At 33.9% G+C, this 22,990-nt stretch overlaps 2 protein-coding genes across 5 annotated transcripts in view; one reads left to right on the top strand and one right to left on the bottom strand.

The window, feature by feature from the left end:
• Window positions 1-332: 332 nt before the first annotated feature.
• Lrrc39 (leucine rich repeat containing 39) lies at window positions 333-22,273 on the top strand. 2 transcript variants are annotated; one of them, XM_005339683.5, is made up of 9 exons: window positions 333-1,657; window positions 5,817-6,009; window positions 10,032-10,137; window positions 11,524-11,680; window positions 12,383-12,519; window positions 16,022-16,167; window positions 17,475-17,627; window positions 18,572-18,711; window positions 22,027-22,273. In XM_005339683.5, exons 2-9 carry the CDS (start codon window positions 5,897-5,899, stop codon window positions 22,080-22,082), a joined length of 1,008 nt encoding a protein of 335 aa, XP_005339740.1. In that variant the 5' UTR covers window positions 333-1,657; window positions 5,817-5,896; the 3' UTR covers window positions 22,083-22,273. The 2 variants fall into 2 exon arrangements, with proteins under 2 accessions (XP_005339740.1, XP_040144971.1); XM_040289037.2 differs by lacking the exon at window positions 333-1,657 and adding an exon at window positions 1,796-1,946.
• The window catches only part of Trmt13 (tRNA methyltransferase 13), a 23,198-nt gene continuing 20,799 nt past the window's right edge, over window positions 20,592-22,990 (bottom strand). For all 3 annotated transcript variants that reach the window (XM_005339684.5, XM_013364912.4, XM_040289035.2), the window contains one exon: window positions 20,592-22,494. In XM_005339684.5, the coding sequence (XP_005339741.2) occupies window positions 22,302-22,494 (193 nt within the window). In that variant the 3' untranslated portion in view covers window positions 20,592-22,301. The remainder of the gene's footprint in view (window positions 22,495-22,990) is intronic.

Genomic DNA, 22,990 nt, shown 5'->3' with positions numbered 1-22,990 from the left:
CTCACTTTAATATGTTGCACAAATTATCTTCCTTCTCCTCTGTCATTGTGTGTCTGTCATCTGGTGGGTGCTCAGATTTTCATTCTGAAGACCCTGAGGTTTGGGCTTCTGCAGAGTCCATGGGTCTGAGCCAGTACAACAACAATACTTATGTTAAGAAAAGAAAACAAATTTACTGCTTTTGGTGTTGATTTGGTTTCTTTTTCTAGGGCTTTGAGATGGGATGTTAGGTAATTTATTTACTAACTTTCTATTCTTTTAATGAATGAGCTCAATGCAATGAACTATCTATCCTCTTAGCACTGCCTTCATAGTGTCCCAGAGATTTTGATATTTTGTATCAGGGTTCTCATTTACCACTAAGTATTTTTTTTTATATCATCCCTATTTCTTCTGCTATCCATTCATCATTCAGTAGTGTATTATTTAATCTTTATGTGTTAGAATAGCTTCTATTTTTTAAATTTTATCATTGATTTCTATTCCATTCCATTATGATCTGATAGAATGCAAGGTATTATTACCTAGATGCCCTTCACACAGAAGAATGAAATTAGGGCATTTGCAGGTAAATGGATGGAGCTGGAGAACCAATCCCCCAAACCAAAGGCCAAATGTCTTCTTTGATATGCAGATGCTGATCCAAAATGGGGGGAGGCTAGGGAAGAATGAACTTTCACTTTTTTCTATCATTTATAATCCCTATTATCCTACTAGTATTTGCAGCATCTGCCAGCATGTATAACTAATTAGAACAAATTAAAAAAAAAAAGAAAAAGAAATCTAGAAGAGGGTAAAGTGGGAAGACCAGTGAAAGAAAGTATAAAGCAAATTAAAAACATAATGTCAAAAAAAATATTGGGGGAAGATTCATTATCTTTTGAATTTTGTTCCATGTGCATATATAATTAAATAAAAAATATATAATTTTTTTCAGAAACTAGAATTAAGTCTTCTCTATGAAAACTAAGAGATAAAAGTTGAGAGGTAATTGAATTTGAAACCTCCAGGTTGGGGGTAGAGCTCAGAGGTCAAGAGAATTCTTAGCATGCTGGGTTCAATTCCCAGCATCTCATCCAACCTAAAATGAGTAAAGCTTGACCCAGCAGAAGTTTAGGGGTCCTCTGTTATGCAGGCTCATCCACACATTCATTTTTCTTTTTTCTTAAGCACAGCATCTGCGTCTTTAATTAAAATATTTACAGAGCTATTGTTAGTAGCTAGGATTTTTGTTATGCCACACACCTGTGTATTTCCTAGTTTCTCTTCTTGAAACAGATATATTAAGTTCTATTAAATACTTAAGATGTGTAGCTAACGAAAAGTGGAGGTATTTCAATAGAAATTATTCTTAGGAGCTTAGAAATAGTTGTGCCTGGTAGTTTTACAATGTTGGAGTAGAGCATTGTGCAGTTTCCTGAACAAACTCACATTATCAGTTGATCCTCTGCACAGAAGCCCCATGTGATTCTTGCTATTCTCAGCTTTGTCCATGAACTAAAATTAGAACTAAGCTGACATTACACTTCACTTGGTTACAGCCTGACGGTGGATTTTAGTCATTTGAAACCACACGGAAAAAATTTCACCCCATAATCTATTCTTCGATGATAATCACTAACTTTGGGCATGACAGCTTCAGTGTCCACCAATGATGGTAAGTATTTTTCCATTTTCCAAAAAACATTTCTTCTCCATTCTTTATTCTATCTCAATAGAGTGCTGATGATGACTTTGTGTCTATAATTGCCGCTTGGGATTGAATTTAAGTATTTTTTGGATCCATAATCACTTATACAATTGTCCTCCTCTGGAAGATAGATTCCCCTACAAGCTGGAAGCATCTCTTCTATGGTATTTCTTTTGACTTTGAGAAGCCGACCCTCCATCATGTCATTGCCATCCTTACCTTACTGCCATGCTGTTCTGTTCCAGGAATTACCAAGGTAGAGACCACTGTTCTGTGTTAGAGGCAGAAATGCAAGCATTATCACTGACTTGTTTTCCTTTAAGGGAAATTGGTCATTAGATGAAAATCAAATGACCAAAATTTAACAGCCAAAGAGGAAATGAATTAGCAAATGACCAAACAGTGATATGTGTGTAGTAAAATTCCTATATACATGCAGATAGCTGGGATTTTAAAATATTTTTAATATTTGATATTATTTAAAGTATTTACCAAATACTTTAAAATGTGAGACAACAAATTATAGGTGATATGACCAGATTGTTGAATTACCAAAAAGATTTCTTTTTTTCTTTCTTTTTTTTTTGTTAAGTATTTTTTTAGTTGTAATTGAACACAATACCTTTATTTTATTTATTTATTTTCATGTGGTGCTGAGGATCGAACCCAGCACCTGGCAGGTGCTAGGCAAGCGCTCTCCTGCTGAGCCACAACCCAGCCCCACCAACAAGATTTCTTGATGACAAAATGCTCTTGCAGTCTGTTCCTTGTATTGCTTAGAAATGGGGACTTTCTTAATAATTTTCTGAATACTGTTAATTACATAGCAATCCTGGCTTTTTTCTTCTGTAATACAGTCCTCTCTCTCTCTTCTCTCTCTCTCTCTCTCTCTCTCTCTCTCTCTCTCTCTCTCTCTCTCTCTCTCTCTCTCTCTCTCTTTCTCTCTCTTTATCTTTCTGTGTGTCTCTCTCACATACACTGCATAATTTTAGTTTAAAAATATCCATAATTTAGAGTCAGTTATGATGGTGCATGCCTGCAATGCCCACAACTCTGGAGGCTGAGGCAAGAGGATTGCAAGTTCAAGGCTAGCCTGGGCAAGTTAGTGAGACCCTGTCTCAAAATTTAAAAAAATAAAAAGAGATGGCAATGGAGTACCATAAAAAAAATCAATAATTTAGAAAAGATTAACAATGAAAAGCAACATTGTTTACCCCATTTCTCACTATTACCATCCTGCTCCCTAGAAGTAAACATTGTAACCATTTTGGGATTTAATTTTCAGGGATTATTTGCAAATTTCCTTTTTTGAAGTTAGATACATGCTATTTCTTATTGATTTCAGGCATTATCTATGGAAGCTTTATTATGAGATGATGATTAAGTTCCCTTGTACCCCATAATGTGATGTTTTTAGTGTCTTTCTTGATTCCTTTTTCTTACTGTAAATTTTGTTTGTTTTGTTTTTTATGAGACAGGGTCTCACTATACTGTCCAGGCTGGCCCTGAACTCTTGGGTTCAAGCCACCCTCCTACCTCTGCCTCCTGGGAAGCCAGAACTACAAGCATGTGTGACCAAGATGGCTTTAAAATGTTTTAATATCAATGTAAAAGGAGACCAGAGTTTTATAAGCAGATTTTAGAACACTAATATTCATTTCTAAAATGACATCTTTTCTTTTTAGAAGCCTCAATGTGAATACCTATAAATCTTACACAACATATTTGTTCCATTTTAACATATCTATAGCTGACAAACATGTACTATAATTTTCAAATCAAAGGCCTCTAGTGGAAACAGTCAAGTTAAAAATGAAGTGTTTTAATTTCATTTTTGGTCTTGAAATCCAGCAAGAGACTCCCTTTCCCCTCACAGCTTAGAAAAAAACACTTCAAATTTCTTTCTAGAGGACTGGTGGTGTTGGCAGCTTTTAATTCTCTTTGTCAGCATCTAGACATCTCTGGTTCAGTTTATGTATATTAACGTCACAGTTCCAGTTGCTGAAAATGCCTCATGATTTTCTTCACTTTATTACAATTTGGTATGGCACCTGTCACCAAGGCACAGTGTGGGAAAAGAGCCACCAGGAACACAATGGTCTGACTACAGAGTTAGCCATACACCCTGGGTCTGTCAACTCAGTGAGGATACTAAGGGAAATATAAAATTCTAGGAGGCATGCTTTTTTCCTTTTTATTTTTACTATTTTGAAAAAACACTGCTTAGAACATTCTTGTTCATGTTTCCTAGTGGTGACATACCCTTCCCCAGTAGGGATTGCCAATGAGTGGAACTGCTGGATTATAAACTGCATATTCTACTCCAGAGTGATTAAGAATGTATATGAATTTATATGACTCAAATTTCCAGTAGCATTTGGTGTAGTCAGGTTTTTTTTTCTTTTTTAGTTATACTTGGACACAATACCTTTATTTTATTTTTTTATTTCTATGTGGTGCTGAGAATCAAACCCAGTGCCTTTCATGAGCTAGGCAAGTGCTCTACTGCTGAACCACAACCCCAGCCCCAGTCTTTTTAAATTTGATTACTCTGATAGGTGTGTGTTGGTATTTTATTATGGTTTTAATTCACTTTCACAAGGTTGAACAGAATTTCATGGGTTTTTGGGGGGGTGTTTCTGCCATTTATATTTCATCTTTTGAATTAACTGTTCAATTGTTGACTCCCCCCCACCCCTTTGATGCTGGAGATCAAATCCAGAGCCTTATTCATGTTAAACATGCACTCTACCACTGAGTTCTGCCCCCAGCCCTGTTGTCTTTTTAAGTTGATTTTTAGGAATTCTTTATCTATTTAGATAGAGCTCATTTGTGGTGACATGTGCCACCAATATCTTCCCCACTACATGGTATTTCTTTTATTTTCTAAGTGACATCTTTTAATAAAGTTCATAATTAATATAGTCCGATCTATCAATCTGTTCCTTTAAGGATATTCTTTGTATTCCATTTTAGGAAGTGTTCCTTAGAGTGGAATGTAGAGCACTTGCCTAGCTTGTATGAGGCCTTAGGTTCAATCCCAGCACCTGGAAAAAAAAAAAAGTATTCTCTACTTTAAGGACATATATCTTATATTTTCTCCCCAAACCTTTATGTTTTGGGAGACTTGCACTATCACTTATAGAGCTATAATACATCTGGAATTAAATTTGGTTATATATATAGTTTAAACTGTCCAAAAAATCATTCTGGCAGTATTCTGCAATGCTCATTTATGAATGGGATCTGTTTCTTGGGTTTCTTATTCAATTACATTGATCTGTTAGTGCACTGAACCAATACAACACTCTCTACTACTAAAGCTTTAAAAGAGGTCTTGATAGAATAAATCCTCCTACTCTAGTTTTCTTTGTCATGAGTATTTTGGCTATTTTGTATGTTTAGAATTGTTATTAATATTAGAATATGAAAGTCAAGGTAGCCCTCTTGGTTTCCAGATGGGTTTTTTTGAGACTGTTTATAGCTCAATTTGGAAATATCTGATGTTCTTACAATATTGAATCATAAATATGATGTAGAACTCTTATTTAGGTCTTTAATTTCATTATATTTTTTAGTTTACTGTGTAGAGGTTGTACCCAGTCTGTTTATTCTTGAGAACTTGGTTTTTTGCACCATATAAAATGGTATCTTTAAAAAGTTAGTATCTGCTTTGCAGCTGGGCTCAATGGCCCACATCTATAGTACCAGCATTCAGGAGGCTGAGATAGAAGGATTTCTTGAGTCCAGAATTTTAAGGCCAGCTTGGGCAACACAGCAAGATCCTGTTAAAAAACAAAAAGGAATATGGACTAGTATACTAGTTTTGGGAACTAGAAAGTGTCCAGTAAATATTAGGTATTATGATTATTACATTTTTCCTCCAGTACTGGGGATTGAACCCAGAGTCTCATGCATGCTATCTACCACTAAACCATGTCACCATCCCTTTTTCTTTTATTCTGAGACACAGCCTCATTTAGTTTCCCAAGCTGGTCTCAAACTTGCAATCCTTCTGCCTCAGCCTCCAGAGGAATTGGAATTACAGATGTAAGCCACCACACTCACTTCAATGAACATTTGAAACACATTGCTTTTTTTTTTTTTTTTTTTGTGATTCAATTAGGTCCTTTCTGAGGTGGCATCTGTGATTTAGCAGTTCAGAACTTAATGAAGCTGATGACTCTATGACAATGTGGAGAAATCATGACAGAAAATGTGGTTTGTACTGGAGCTGTTAATGCTGTAAAAGAAGTGTGGGAAAAACGAATAAAGAAACACAACGAAGATCTGAAACGAGAGAAGGAATTTCAACACAAGTACTTAATATATTTACTATTTTGGATTATTGAAAATTCATAATCTCATCATTATAAAAATCACTTATGAAGTGCCTCATTGTTGAATTTTATAGAGATTTTTATTTACAGAATGTTCAAAATATACTTAAATACCTGACTCAATTAAATTCTGCCTATGTAACGAGAGTTACAAAAATAATATCTGTGTGTGAGAATAGTAGTTATACTGTGCCCTCATAGGACTTAGCATTCATTAAGGTTTGATTAGTATCACTTGGTCTAATTTCCAGGCTTGTTTTGTGCAGCATTAATCTTTTAGGATCTAAAAAAAAAAAAACATCTGGCAGTAGAAGGTACTACTTATTCCCACCTACTTGAGTGGCTGTGAGTTCCAGCAGGATCATCTAATTCCTTGATTGGGGCTATCTTTAAATAGTATGGCTCTCATTTCCTCTGCCTCCTTGATATTTTACCTACTTTTCTAATTGGTTGTCTTGAAAATCCTCTGCTAATCTTTCAGAAATAGCCCATTTCCTCATAGTAAATAATATAAAAATGATGTAATTGAATAGCTAGCATTACGCAATTTGTCTCAACTTGCCACACCTATCTTCCTATGAGCTATTCAGAACCTTCATTAAGTTCTGAATAGCTCATAGGAAGATGAGCTATTCAGATTAGAAGGCCACGGGAACCCCATTATCACAATGCACTTGTTAACTAATTAGAAATTTCATGCAACCGAGAGATTAGAACAAACAGACTTTATTAGAAGTATTTTGCAAACCTAAACACATAAAGACAGCAAATACTTGCAGGGTTTTTGTTTTGTTTTCTATTCTTTAAAACCCTCACTGAAAATAAGTTAACACACAAAACTTCAAAAATTCTCAGATGTCAAGATATTTTTGGCAAATAAATATACAAATTAATTAAACCTTATTTTTTGATGACTGCTTTTTAAAAATTATGTACTTTTTAATAGGCTAATTTGATTCTAAACTTGATTCTAAATTTGATTTCTTTGCTTTTTCATATGTGAAAAAATTTCTAGGGGCTGGGGTTGTGACTCAGTTGTAGAGTGCTCCCTTAGCATGCATGAGGCACTGGGTTCAATCCTCAGCACACATAAATATAAAATGAAGATATTGTGTCCACCTGTAACTAAAAAATAAATATTAAAAACATTTCTAGGATACAAATAGAAAAATTTTTGCATCTCTTTGTTGTCTTTATAGTCAGCATAGTATATGCACATTATTCTTATATATGTTCTCAATGGATAAACTATATTTGGTATAGTGCTTGCCTTGAATGTGTGAGGCCTGGGTTGCACCCCTAGTACGGTGACAAACAAAACATTAACTATCTAAGGATTAGTCAGCAGGAAAAAGCACATCAAACCCACAATGTGATACCATTCACAACCACTAGATGGATATAAAAAAAAGTGGGCAATAACAAGTATTGGTGAGGGTGTGGGGAGATTAGAACTCTGATACACAGATGGTAGGGGGTATAAAATGGTATAGCCAATTTGGAATTTAGTTTCAGTTTGGGATTTCCTAAAAAGACTAAACATAAAGTTACCATATGACCCAGAAATTCTGCTCCTAAAGATATACCCAAGAGAAATAAAAACATATAATCTGTCAAAGGAAAAATTACAACAATTTAAAGATCTTAACTGGCTTTCTTTTTAATTCTAGAATTAGGCAACACTTCCATGAAATAGAATACTGTGTTCTGAGGGATTGAACAGAAGAAGTTACTTTTATAGACAGAAAAGGACTGAAAAAAGCAAAAACAAAGTTACTTTCAAACTTTGTTTCTAAGTTGTTTTCTCTGTAAGACAGGAAAAGGAAGATAAAACAATAGAAAATTAATTGGCTAACATTGGATTACTTCAAGTTACCTTCTTTGTACAAGGAGGAAGGCAGAGAGAACTTCACTGCCATTCTAGGAAACTGAATGGAAAGTTGGCTGTTAACTTTCTCTTCTGATTTCTTGGCATGGTCAGATAACAATTTAGTTTCTGTTTTGTGAATTGGAACCTTAGCATGGGTGACTTTATTTTGATTTTCCGTTTCTTTTCTTTTTGGAGCTTAATCCAAAATAATGGCCTCATATCTGGGCATGATGACTGTAATTCTAGCTAATTAGGAAGCTGAGGCAGGAGAATTGCAAGTTCAAGGTCAGCCTCTGCAACCTAACAAGACCCAATATAACAAATAAAATAACAAGGACTGGGGATATAGCTTAGTGGTAGAGTATCCCTGGATTCATTTCCCAATATAATAATAGCTTAATAACCTCCCCAAAATTTTAATAGTTCACACAAAAACTTATACCCATACGTTTGTAGTAACATTATTCATAAAAGCCAAAGAATAGAATTATCCAAATACTGATCAACTGTTGAATGAACAAACATGATAAACTCATCTGATGAAATCATTCTGCCATAAAAAGAAATGAGTACTGATACATGTTACAGCATGAATGAGCTTTGAATAAAAATATACTAAGTGAAAGATGCCAAACACAGACACACATTGTATGATCCTATTTATATGAAATGTGCAGAATAGGCTATTAGTAATTCCCAGGGAATAGGGAAGGGGTATGGATAAGGAGATTTTTTTGTTTAATGGTAAAGTATTTTGGATTTAGATAATGGTGATGATTGTATAACGTTGTGATTATACTAAAACCTACTGAACTGTATACTTTAAATGATGCATTTTGTGCTATGTGAATTATATCTCAGTAAAACTATTATGAATAAAATTTATGAAGAATTATGGTCCTTATCAAAAACTTAGCACTGGAAGTATATCTCAGAGGTAGGGCATTCATTTACAATACAAAAAATTCTTGGCTCAATCTCTAACACCAAAACAACAACAACAACAACAAAATAGTTCTACTGAACCTAAGTTCATCTACTCACCACTCAAAAGCCAATACTTGAGAGATGAGGAGGTGGGGTGAAAAAAATCAGGTTTATTCAAGAGCCAACAAAATGGAAGATGGAGAGGGCTATCAGCCCCCATCCTCCTCATCAAAGACCATCTTAGGGAACTATTGTATGCAAAAAGACCTTTGTAGAGACGGAAAGGATGTTCAGGGGGCAGTGGGTAGGTACTTGCTGGGCTGGGTCTTGGTCATCAAGGGCAAGTGTCTCCTTTCTCCCCAACCCCAACTAGAACACTGCAATTGATCTTGGCTTCCTAAGGCTAGTTCCTATAATTTTTTTAAAAAATATCTATTTTATTAGCTGTTGATGGAATTTTACTTGTTTGTTTCTTTGTTTGTTTATTTATATGTGGTGCTGAGATTCAAACCCAGAGGCTCACACATGCTGGGCAAACATTCTACCACTAAGCCCCAGCCCCAGCCCTAGTTCCTATAATTATTTAGATAAACATAACTTTTCTGCAAGTTAAATTTTATAAAAATTGATGTTTTATGTTAGTTGATGCACAGGACTTAAGAATGGGCTATTATACATTCTAATGTTATCTCGAGATCACCAGATAATCTGGGTTCTGAAAATCTAAAAAGAAAGATAATAATTAGATGCTTTTTTTTAAAATTTAGAATTCAAGGCAAGTGGAGGGGAAGTATCTCTACAAAGGACAACTTCTAAAGGATCAGCCACAGTTAAAATAAGGCATTTGTGGTACTAATCATATGTATAACTTTTGCTAAATAAAATCTCATCCTGTTTCCAGATACCATTGAATCAATGTTTTTTTATTTTGGTTTATTTGGGTATTAAGGATTGAACCCAGGGGTGCTTTACCACTAAGCTATATCCCCATCCATTATTTTTTGAGATAGGGTCTTGCTAAATTGCCCAGGCTGTCCTCCAATTTCTGATTCTCCTGACTCAGTCTCTGGAGTAGCTGGGATTACAGGATTACTGCACCTACCTTCCCAAGTTGTTTTTGATGGGCTATTTTATTTTATTTATATGAAAATGAACACTACCTTTGTCATTATCTATAAGTCAAAATGATTACCTGATCTCCTAGGCTAGTGCGGATCTGGGAAGAGAGAGTAAGTTTAACTAAGCTCAAAGAAAAGGTCACCAGGGAAGATGGAAGGGTAATTTTGAAGATAGAAAAAGAAGAATGGAAGGTAAGCTTTATGGAAGTAATATTTTATTTTTCTACTTTTTGCAATTTGTGGAAGAGTTGAAAATGAATCTGAGACTGTGTAATTAATACAGGAATAATTGAAAATTCCTCCTCTTCCTCCTCCTCCTCCTCTTCCTCCTCTTTCCTTCTCCTTCTCCCTCTCCTTCTTCTTCTCCTTCTCCTTCTTACTAGAGATTGAACCCAGGGCCTTGTGCATGCTAGGCAAGCACTCTACCAACTGAGCGATATCCCCAGCCCACAATTCTAATATTAATAATACACCAAATGAATCTGGACAACATAAACAATAGAAAACAAACATCACATTTTTTTTTGCAAAAAATCAATTTGCTTTAATCTTGCCTAAATTTAAGTCACATGTGATATTTCTTCTTCTAATACTAATAGGCAGTTTCTCATTTGCCATGAATGGATGACTATCTACTTAATGAAAATTATGTAGCTTTTCCCCAAAAAAATGCTCAGTTAAAACTTCTCAAAGTGGAAATGAATATCAATTTATCTGATGGGTGTATCTTCCAGTTCATATGCTTTTTTCCCTCCCTTGCACGTATGTGCATACAGATATACAGTGGCTTCATTATGTTAGATATACTTTAATTTTTTCAAGGGCTTCTAACCCATCAGTGTTTGTGTTTATTGTCATTATTGTTATATATCTCCATGAAAACAAATGCTTACTGAAGGGTTAGAAGCCCTTGTAAAAATGATATATATTTTAATATTTTTTTAGTTGTTGAGAGACCTTTATTGTATTTATTCATTTATATGTGGTGCTGAGGATTGAACCCAGTGACTCACACATGCCAGACAATTGTGCTACTGCTGAGCAATAGTCCCAGCCCCAATATAGGTATATTTAACTATGTGGTTAGCTCCTTTGTTTTCTTTTCTATTTTACACTGAAAGAGAAAAGGCATAAAATTCAGAATAGTTCAAACTCTTATAATTCCTCACTTTAAAAAATTCTATAAAAATTTTTATGAAATACTTCAAAATAGAAGTAAAAGGGACATTTAAATTATGAACAAAGATGTTTTCCGGATAGTCTCATTTTCAATAGCATATGTAGTCTAGGAAAGCCAGATATAACATGATCTTTAGGATAGACTTCAATGTATGTGCATAACTGACCAAAATGTGTTATTTTTGTTTATTGCATTTAATTGAGGTTGGAAGTTTTAGTTAAAAAAATAAAAAGCATAAAGATCTTAAAACTTAGTAACACAAAATACTTGGAAATATAACCCATTAAGAGAAAGAAACATTTCTAAATGTTTTCACAAATTAAATAAAATCACACTTCAGGATGGTATAATACAAAAATAGTTTAAGTAATATGTCTCCATTATTTCTTTTACTTTAGAGTCTCCCTTCTTCTTTACTGAAGCTGAATCAGCTACAGGAATGGCAAATTCATAGAACTGGTTTGTTGAAAATTCCAGAATTCATTGGAAGATTCCAGAACCTTATTGTGTTAGATTTATCTCGAAACATAATTTCAGAAATACCTCGAGGAATTGGTAAAGATTACTTTTATTCCTGTGCTATTTTATCTTCTTGAAGATGTGCTTATTTTATTGAGTTTTTGATAACATGGAATAAATATATCTTTATATATCTGAATTATAAGAAAATTTTTAAACATTTAGTCTAAATTGAAGCTTCTAGGGGATCCAAGATAATGGATTTACTGAGATGATTCAAGATGAGATTTCAATGTGAGCAAAATATCTTTAAAAATATTGTTCTATAGATTTCGAAAACAATATTACTGGTTTAGCTATTCCTCAGACAGGTTGGAAGCAATAAAGAAAAACAGATTTGTCAAATAGAGAGCAAAATTCTCACATGGAAAATTGCTTAGGGTGTAGTTTCTTTGTTTTTATTGTCATTATTGTTTGCAGTGTTGGGGATACAACCCAGGCCCTTGTGCATGCTAGGCAAGCCCCTTACCATTGAGCTACACTCCACCCCAGGATGTACATAAAACAGAATGAAAATAAGTTTTTGTTTTGTTTTTTCCCCATGGCACTGATAAATCTATCCATTGTTTAAAGAAGAGGCAGGATGCAGACTGGGAACAGGGAAGAATATAAGAACTCTGAATTTGCCAATACACAAATAATTTCTGCTGTAATTATTCAGGAAAACAGTACTTTATGTCCATCTTCTTTCTATTGTGTACTGTTTTTTTTTTTTTTTTTTTTTTTTTTTTTTTGTAGGACTGCTCACTAGACTTCAGGAACTGATTCTGAGCTACAACAAAATCAAGACTGTCCCCAAGGAATTAAGTAATTGTGCCAGCTTGGAGAAACTAGAACTGGCTGTTAACAGAGATATATGTGATCTTCCTCAAGAGGTCAGAAAGCTCTAAATGCCTAAGATGTTATTTTCCCTCTACTAGAACTTTGCTTTTCAATCATGTGATTGTTAAAAATGAAACTAAAAAGAAAATGCTACAAATTTTATTTCAGAAAAATATTTAGTGAAGATTATTTCCTATTATTATAAAGCAGGTTTTTAATTAGAGAAAAATCTATTTAGCATAACTTCTATTATTGTCACAGTGATACTGAAAGCTTGACCCTTGTCCCTGAAGCTAATCCAATAACGAGGACAAGATTTTTGAGAAAAAAGAAAAAGGTTTTATTGATTTGCTGGCAAATGATAAAATATAGTGGACACACATCTTAGAGACTGTGATTCTAACTGCCAGGGGGAAAAAGAATAGATATAATTCGTTGTTCAACTTATATTCTTTGAGAAAGCTGTTTTTCCAGGTTCCAGACTGGCATTTCTTTATTGTTGAGGGGATGAAGCAGAAAGATTGATAACAGTGACTTAGGACAGGAATAATGTCACTCTTGCTTCCCCAGGGTTAGGGAAGAAAGAGGGAGAAAAGGGAGGGGAAAAATATATTAGTTTAAAAAGAAGCCAGTAGTGGTCAAGCAACAAGGTTTATATTTAAAGCATAGGGTGGAATCATGTATGACAGTACTGAGGTTGTTTTTTGACTAAACTGTCATCTCCTTGAAGGCCAGAATAAGAGTTTTATTTATTTAAATTCCTAGAATTGGGTTGGGGTTATGGCTCAGAGGTAGAGCACTTGCTAAGCATGTGTGAGGCACTGGGTTCGATCCTTAGCATCACATAAAAATAAAATATTGTGTCCACCTGTAACTAAAAAAATAGATATTAAAAAAATAAATTCCTAGAATTGAGGGCAATCCTAGGTTATTGTGGTTACTTAATAAATGCTTTTTAGAATGAATGATTATTATAAAGCACAGAAAATATGGTGATAGAAAAACTTTTTACTAGTTGGTTTTTGCGACAGAGGTGAAGTGTAAGGCATGAATTCTAGGAAATCTATTTCTTGCTAGCTTCCTAGGCTCTTCAAACTTTGATTTGGCATGATGTCATTGCTTAAACCAAATTGATCATATAAATATAAAGACATTTGCATTGCTTTCTATATATTAATGCTCTTAGAATCAGCCATGGAAATGTCCAATGTCTTGAAAACAATCATGACTTCGTAAAATAATAGCTAAGAAAAATATTGAAGCCCAAACTAAAAATCTATTCCCTTTTCCTATTTATCTTGAGAGCATATCAGACTTTTTCCACAAGAGTGAACATGTAGCCAATAATAACTTCTCTTGCAAGTAAAACATAGTATATATGTTTCATAATATAATAGTTGCATTTAATGAAACATATGCCCTTCCATATGGTGAAAATTATCACATGGAAAATTTCTTTACACACACAGAAAGATCAGTAAATCTTTTTTTCTAATCCTTGTGACTTTGTTTCTAGGATTGGCTGTCACTAACAAGTTGTGTGAATTTATGCATGTCTATAAACCAGTTTATCTTAGTTTCTTCCCTTTAGGAGACTGGTTACATAGGAATAAAAATATTGAGCTGGGATTGTTCCATTCCAAAGTGTGGCCTTTAAGTAACTCTGTGTCCTTGGATACACTTTACACTTTAGATCTCAGTTTTCACATATGCAAAATTAGAATTGTCATATTATCATTACTTTATTATCTTTTCAATCATCTAAAGTCAACATTTTATTACTACTGAAAAATCAGCAATTGGAGACTCATCTGTCCTATTTTTTTAATACTTATTTTTTAGTTGTAGTTGGACACAATACCTTTACTTTTATTTATTTTTATGTGGTGCTGAAGATCAAACCCAGGGCATGTTAGGTGAGCATGTTAGGTGAGCACTCTAACACTGAGACACAATCCCAGCCCTGTCCTATGATTTACACACTGTTTACATATAAATATGTAAATGATAATGTTAAAACAATATTTTTATATGCTATTTGAACCATTTGGAAATTTATGAAATGTGATGACAGATTTTGAAAATGTTTATTTGGGACTTGAATTCTAAATCTGGAGAAACATCATCACCTACTAGACAGAACCTCCTGGGTTTTTGTACAATTTACAAAACATTGTATTTGTGTACTTTTTGTTGTGGTACAGATATTGCAGAAGAAATGAACATGCCTCAAGAGAAAATAAAATATAGCCACTTCCCACAAATGGATAATATTTTTGTAAAAGTCAATGAAATTCTTGCATATTGAAACTTCCACTAGAATGTAAAAAGAGGAAGAAATTGTGTGGTTTTTAAATCCATAAAATCTTGAGTTCTCTTCGTAGATCTATCACTCCTAGTTATATGACCTGTTTGAGACATTTGATTCACAATGAAGCCCAAACTAAATGGACATTCACATTGTTTGGTTGATGTCAGAATTAGTCACTTGTTGCTGGGGGTGTAATCCCAGGACCTCAGGAGGCTGAGGCAGGAGGCATGAGTTCAAAGCTAGCCTCAGCAATTTAGTGAGGTTCTAAGGAACTCAGCGAGTCCACTTCTCTAAATAAAATATTAAAAAGGGCTGAGTGTGGGCCGGGGTTGTGGCTCAGCAGTAGAGTGCTCACCTAGCACATGCGCGGCCTTGGGTTCAATCCTCAGCACCACATAAAAATAAATAAATAAAGGTACTTTGTCCAACTAAAACTAAAAAATAAATATTTATTTTAAAAAAAGGAGCTGGGCATTTTTATCCTATATACATGTATGATTACACTAGTGGAGTGACTCTGAACCATGTACAACCAGAGGAATGAGAAGTTCTGCTCCATTTGTGTACTATATGTCAAAATGCATTCTACTGTAAAATAAATTGGAAAAAAAAAAGGGCTCAGTAGTTAAGTGCCTCTGGGTACAGTGGTAGGCTCGGTGTCATGGCACATGCCTGTAATCCAATTTGATATTTGACATAAATATATAAATATATAAGTCAATAGACACAAACTTTCAACAAAGAAAACTGTTGTTTGGAAGATTAAGTTTCCCCATATAATTCTCAACTACTGAATGAAATGAAAACATGATACTAAATAGTTACTCTCACAGTGGGGAAAAAAATTTTACCACACAGGCCCTGTTAACTTTGGAACTAGATTATTGTGGAAGATAAATTTTCTTTGAGTAGATGCAATTTCTTTCTTCTTTTCTCCTTTATTTGGACCTGGGGATTGAACCCAGAGCCTTGCACATGCCCAGAACACACTCTACCACTGTGTGGAATTATATCCCTAGTCCCAAATAGGTACAATTTCTTTGAGAGTTTATTATATCACTGGAGTTTGTTTATTCAGCTTTATTTTTATTTTTAGTTTGTTCTGGCCTACTGTGCTTAAATTTTTTAAAGCCCAAGTGCAATTCAAATGTTCATTGATATGATGTATCTCCTTTACCAATGTGAGTCTTCTAGGAATTTACATTGTAGACATTTATTTTGAAAAACCTTGCTTTCCTCTTCAGCTCAGCAGTCTGTTAAAACTAACTCACCTTGATTTGAGTATGAACCAATTTACTACAATCCCTCCTGCTGTGTTGAACATGCCTGCCCTTGAGTGGCTGGACATGGGAAGCAACAGACTTGAACAACTTCCTGATGCCATAGAAAGGTAAAATGAGTAACTTTGTATGCTACTGACAAATGCCTTAAAACCATCTGTGAAAAATAGGAACTAACAAGACAAAGGAGATGCCAAGTATAATCAACCAGAACAGATCCATTTAGTTTGAAATATGCTGTCTTTAAACAGAATTATTTCATTGATTCAAAATAAGTGAAAGGAATTTGGGATGGAAAATCTGGCTGCTATTTGACTTCAAGACATTAACAGAATATACCATAGTGAGAACAACATTGCTTAGTGAATGCAAGGTATTGTGTGCTTTACAAAAGAATGGGAAAACCAAGCACAGAGATGTTAGCAAACTAGCCTAAGGTTAGTTAGTAATCATCTAATTTGTTAGGATTTGAACCCAGGCATGCTGGCCCATTCCATGCTGTTAACCATTATGCATTAATGCCTTCTTCTGAACAAGCATGTTAATATTTTCTGATTTTTCTCTTAAGAGTCCAATAACAGCAGAATCTAAGAAAAATGAAGAAAACTAAAATATTTTTATTTCATTTTTACTACCATATGATATGAGAGCTATATGGTAGAGATTAATTCCACATGTAGTTTCTCTAATAATCAGGTAATCTAAAATCATTAATCTAAGTAGCTGGTGTGGTGGCACGTGACTATAACCAGAGACTATGGAGACTGAGGCAGGAGAACACAAGTTCAAGGTTAGCCTCAGCAACTTAGCAAGACCCTGTCTTTTTCAAAATAAAAAGGAGTTGGGATATAGTTTAGTAGTAAAAGGGCCCCTGGGTTCAATTGCCAGCATTAAAAAACAAAACAAAACAAAAAAGAAAAAGAAAAAGAAAAAAGTATGTTGGCTAAAAGACATATTATAGGAACCAGGTGTGGTGGTGCATGCCTGTAATCCCAGCAGCTCCAGAGGCTGAGAAAGGATTGGGATTTCAAAGCCAGCCTCAGCAACAGCAAGGCACTAAGCAACTCAGTGAGACCCTGTCTCTAAATAAAATACAAAATGGGGCTGAATATGTGGCCAAGTGTCCCTGAGTTCAATCCCTGGTACTGCCTGCCCCCCCCAAAAAAGACATATTACAGGGCTGAGGTTGTGGCTCAGTGGTAGCACTCTTGCCTAGTATGTGAGAGGCACTGGGTTTGATCCTCAGTACCACATATAAACAAATTAAATAAATAAATAAAATAAAATAAAAAAAAGGTTAAAAAAAAACAACAAAAAAGACATATTACAAAAGAGGACATCTGATTTTTAAGGTAATAAGAACCTAGTTTTTCATATTATATATGACTAATCACAGAAATCTCTTTTATTTCTTCAGAATGAAAAGTCTGCATACATTTTGGCTACAACGGAATCAAATAACATGCTTGCCAGAAACAATCAGCAATATGAAAAACCTGGGCACCATTGTTCTCAGCAACAATAAACTGCAAGATATTCCACTATGCATGGGAGAAATGGAAAATCTGAGGTAAAAATTGTAAGATACAAAATGACATGTTCATTTCTGGCCACAGAACAAAGTAACATAAGTTGTTTATATTAATAAATTGGATCCTTACTTGTAAGAATGGATATATTTTAAAAAATCTTTGTCAATGTTAAAATTCTGTAATTTGATGCTTTGGATTCATATAATAAATTATTCAAGAAAGATACTTGAAACTAAGTACCGAGATTGATCATTTTTAAGAAATATCTTATGTTGGTGGCATTTTCACAAAAATTATCTTCAGACTGCTAGCAATTCTCATCAGCAACATAAAAACTAAAAGTTTTCACCAATAAAATAGTGATTATTTTCCTCTTAATTACAAATGGACAAAAAACTCTTACCAATAAAAAACAGATACAATTTTTATTAGTTATTATCAGGACTCCATGAAAACAGATATAATTTTTATTAGTTTTATCAGAACTCCATCATGTTTATTTTCAAAATTTAATTTTCTGACAAAATAATAGACATTAAATCCAAAAACTAGTATAAATCATCCTTCATTCATTCACTTATTCAGCAACTATAACCCTTGTGCTAGATGGTAAAAACACATTTATAGATCTGTATAAAACAGATCTATAAAATAGGCAGAAACTAAATTCATAGCATTATTTATTTAAGATGCATTAAAAGTGCTCTTTAAAGTTAAACTGTATCACATTAAATATATGCTATGAAATAATACTTCTTTTACTAAGCTTAGAAAATAAGTTGTCTAAAGCTAATATTTTTTTCTTCTAGGAAAGAAACTTAAAAGATTCTTGGGGTATATTACATCTCACCAAGATGTTCAGTTATTGAAATCAGTTAAAAAAAAGAGTAATTTAGTATATTGTCATTTGATCTTTCTCCAGGAAAATAAATGTACACTTCCATGGCATCTATAAAAATATTGTTTTTTGGTGAACTGCTAGGTTTGTCAACTTCAGAGACAATCCACTGAAACTGGAAGTAACACTTCCTCCCAGTGAAAGCGTAGATGAAGAGGAGGAACGGGAATTATTTGGCCTTCAATTTATGCACACATACATACAGGAATCACGGAGAAAAGCAGGTAGGAGATTTGTATATAACACAGATCGGTTCTTTTTGGTAAGGAATGTGTATATAATTTGCTCCTAACTTTCTGAGTTCTTTTATGGATTTCTCATTCCATCTTGCCTTTTCTACCAAATTCTGGTCTTTTGGCCAATATTGTAAGAGGAAAAGAAAGTAAGATTCCACTCTGTTTATAATTCTGATAAGGATTAGGAGAAAAGTTGTAAAAATATTTAAAAAGCTGGGCATGGTGGCGCACACATGTAATCCCAGTGGCTCGGGAAGCTGAGACAGAAGGATCACAAGTTCAAAGCCAGCCTTAGCAAAAGCGAGTGTAAGCAACTCAGTGAGACCCTGTCTCTAAATACAAAATAGGGCTGGGGATGGGGCTCAACGGTTGAGTGCCTCTGAATTCAATCCCTGGTACCCCTCCCCACCAAAAAATTCAAAATATTTCAAATGGAGTCAGGAAATAAATTCTTTGGCCAAATACCTAAAGCATAAACAAGTGAATGAAGATACTATTCCTAGGGCTTTACTACCTTTTTCTACCAGCTTGCCATATCTGTCATTTTGAACATCTGCATTTCTTTTTCTAGAATCCACAAATAGCAAAATACTATTTTACTTATAGTGAAAAATATTAAAAGAACAGATTTTGACAGAATGAATGTGAGGTTTTGATATACAATTGATTAGGTCTCTTATAATTTAGAATGAAACTTTTTTTAAATTATGAAAGCCTTTATATTAAGTCAAGATTAGGGGAATAGGGCAAAAAGCTCAATTCTCTGTTAATAAAAGCAATGAAACAGGTGTGGTGGCATACAACTGAAATCCCAGTAACTCAGGAGGCTGAGGCAGGACAATTAAATTCAAGGCCAGCCTCAGTAATTTAGTAAGACCCTGCTTCAAAATAAAAAAATAAAAAGGGACAGGGATGGAGATCAGTGGTAAAGCATCCCTGGATTTAATTCCCATAAAAAGTAATCAAATGATAGCATAGTAATAGAAATCATACTGGGCCCAATTGCATAGGGAAGCTCCTCAGGAGGCTGAAGCATGGTTCCAAGTTTAATACCAGCCTAGGCAATTTAGCAAGGCACTGTTGTGTTGTACATACTACTATTTAAAATTTAAAAAGAGCTGTGAATGTGGTTCAGTGTAAGAATACATGCCTAGCATACCTGAAGCCCTGGGTCCAATCCCCAGTACTGGGGGAGGAAAAAAAATAAATAAATCATGGCTTTATAATATACTAAAATGTGAAGTTTGAAGACTTTTTAACTCAATAGATTTTAGTTCAACTCAATGGAATGTTGAAGTAGTCATTAGAAACAGGGCATGGTAGTATTCTTCCTGTAATCCAGTGACTGGGAAAGCTGAGGCAGAAGGATCTTAAATTTAAAGCCAGCCTCAGCAATTTAGTGAGCCCCTGTCTCAAAATAAAAAAAATAAAAAGGGCTGGGTATGTAGCTCAGTGATAGAGCACCCCTGGGTCCAATTCCCAGTACCAGAGGGGTGGGAGTGGAGGGTTAGTGTTTAGGTCTCCTGTAGCAAGGCCACAGAAGCAATAGCATGGATACAGGTTGGGAGGTAAACAAAAAAGTTCTAATACTGTGGGGTCTAGTTTTAGAAAGGATAAATTAAGGGGATGGGGATGTGGCTCAAGTGGTAGCATGCTCGCCTGGCATGCGTGCGGCCCAGGTTCGATCCTCAGCACCACATACAAACAAAGATGTTGTGTCCGCCAATAACTAAATTCTCCCCCCCCCCTTTAAAAAAAAAAAAAAAAAAGAAAGGATAAATTAAAGACAAGTAGGAAACTGAACTGCATCAGTATGATAATTTTTGGATATGTATGTATGTCTTATGAAACATAGGAAACATAACAGATTATATTAGTTGTTGAATATCTTTTATTTGTGGGCATAAATTGTTGAATGATACAAAATAAACCTTATGATACAAATGAATATTTCTAATAATAAAATGAGGTTAACTATTGAAGGATGTATATCTTGTTCTTTTGACTGGGGAAATGAGTAACTAAAAAAATTATCACACTATCTTACTTTAATAAGATTTGGCCTAAAACATACAAGAAGAGAAAAAAAAAAAGTAACAATTTAAACAAAGAGGAGATAAAATAAAAGCCCTCCTATTAAAGTTGTTAAAAATAGATCCATGATTACTACTACTAGTAATTAATATTTGAGTACTTAAGTTTGTGCTTGGAACCATTCTAAGCATTTTACTTGTGTTGGCTTACTTGATGCACCCAACAACCTTGTGAGGTAGGTTTTATTATTATTATTATTACTGCCATCCCCATTAAGAGGAGAAAATTGAGGCACAAAGAGATTAAGTAGCTTACCCAAGGGTCACACAGTAAGAGGTGATAGGATTGGAATTTGAACCTAGGCAGTTTGACAAGACATAAGTAGAAAGGTTGAAATGAAAAATGGGCTACAATTTTTCAATTATTTACAATTCTACAGGATACATATAGCTATTTCAGAATCTCATAATATCTAAGATTAATAATTCTAGATCTTTGTCTTGGCATATGATCAATAATTAAGAAAATGTTTACAAATAAATGCATAAACAAGTCATGGATAAAATGTGAGAGTAACATTCCTACTATATGTTTGGTTTAATATTTGCTTCTGCATAAAAACCACTTATCAGTTAAATAAGGCCTAAGTGTGAGAAGGTTTTGGTTTCATCATCTGATTTCTGTTTTAGTCCAAATTATTTTCTCCAAAAAACAGAGATCATACTTAATGTTTGAACTTACATATGTAAAAAAAACTTCTGGTAAAAGATATAAGCTACCAAGTTAACTTGATAAATTATTTGCAAATTTCAAATTTAATTTTTGGTTTATGCTTGTATAACTAGATAATCTAGTTATAATTATCCAACAGCACAAAAATGAAGTGAAACTTTTTTTTTTACTTAAAAATATTTCTTTAGTTTTGGTGTTTGTCCTGGAAAAATTCTAATAGTATATAAATATAGGTATGGCTCTGGTAGTCTGAAAGTGATTGTATTTACTGACTGTGAACATCTCTGAATCTGTTTGCATTTGAGAAAAAGTACAGTTGATTATCATCTCCAGATCTGCATAGAAAAGAAGTCCTCACATTGCCAAATTCTCAGGTTGGCCCTTGTTATAAATTGACAATTGGTCATTATGTTTTGAACTTGAGACACAAAAAATATTAAATATAATCAAAGGAAAAATATATCTCCCAAATAAATGCAAATAGAAATAGAAACTTAACATGTTAATTAATATGTTGATGTACTATGTGTGTTTCAGATGATGAAGTCAATTGTTTGATTACTTCACCAACTTCTATAAATACTGATGAATAATGTAATTCAAAATGCCCTGCCGAAGAGGATTATTTGGGGAATCTGATGAATTATTTGGACCTCTGAAGTAAAAAACAAGGTTATTGCCAAAGTTTAATGAGGCCACAGTAGTTTTAAAGTCCACATTATTTGCTATTTAAATTATATTTTTGTGAATATAAAAATATAATTAAAAATTTTTTTTGGTGGAAGACAGATGATGTTCAAATTTCTTTGCTATTAAGCAGTTGTTTCTGGTGAAGAATGAATTGGTAAAGCAGTTAACAATACATTTTCCAAAGATACCAAAGGGTCTGTATAGTATTGTAAAGCAGGATTGAATCCCTTCTGCTGTAAATACTGGATTCGACCTTGGTCAATCAGCAATTTACAAAGATGCCCTATTTTCTTCTTTTCTTCAACAGTAAGAAGCCTAAATGGAATAAACACACACACAAAATTAACACTTTGTAAGCTTTTAAAAAACTTTTAGTCACTTGTAATTATTGAAAAACTGTTAAATAGCCCACATTATACTGAGTACTATATTCCATCTTCCAAGGCATATTTACCTTATAACCTTAATAAAAATGCATGTATTTTAAGTTACTCTAAAAAATTACACTGTATGTTCTTAGGAATAAACTGTTGGCAATAATCATCTAAGAAGAAAGTAGTCCCCACTTATCCACAGTTTCATTTTCTATAGTTTCTGTAACCTGTGGTTAATTGTGATCTGAAAATATTAAATGGAAAATTCCTTTCAATAATTCATAAGTTTTAAAGAAGTGATGTTCTGAATAGCATGATGAAATCTTTTGCCCTCCCACTCCTTCCCACCTGGAGTATGATGATCCCTTTGTCCAGCATATCCACACTGTATATATTACCTGACCATCAGATAGGTGTTTAGTAGCCATTTCTGTCAT

Source organism: Ictidomys tridecemlineatus, chromosome 11, assembly GCF_052094955.1.
Source record: "Ictidomys tridecemlineatus isolate mIctTri1 chromosome 11, mIctTri1.hap1, whole genome shotgun sequence".
In the NCBI taxonomy this organism is placed as follows: Eukaryota; Metazoa; Chordata; class Mammalia; order Rodentia; family Sciuridae; genus Ictidomys; species Ictidomys tridecemlineatus.
This window is presented reverse-complemented; position numbering and strand designations above follow the sequence as displayed.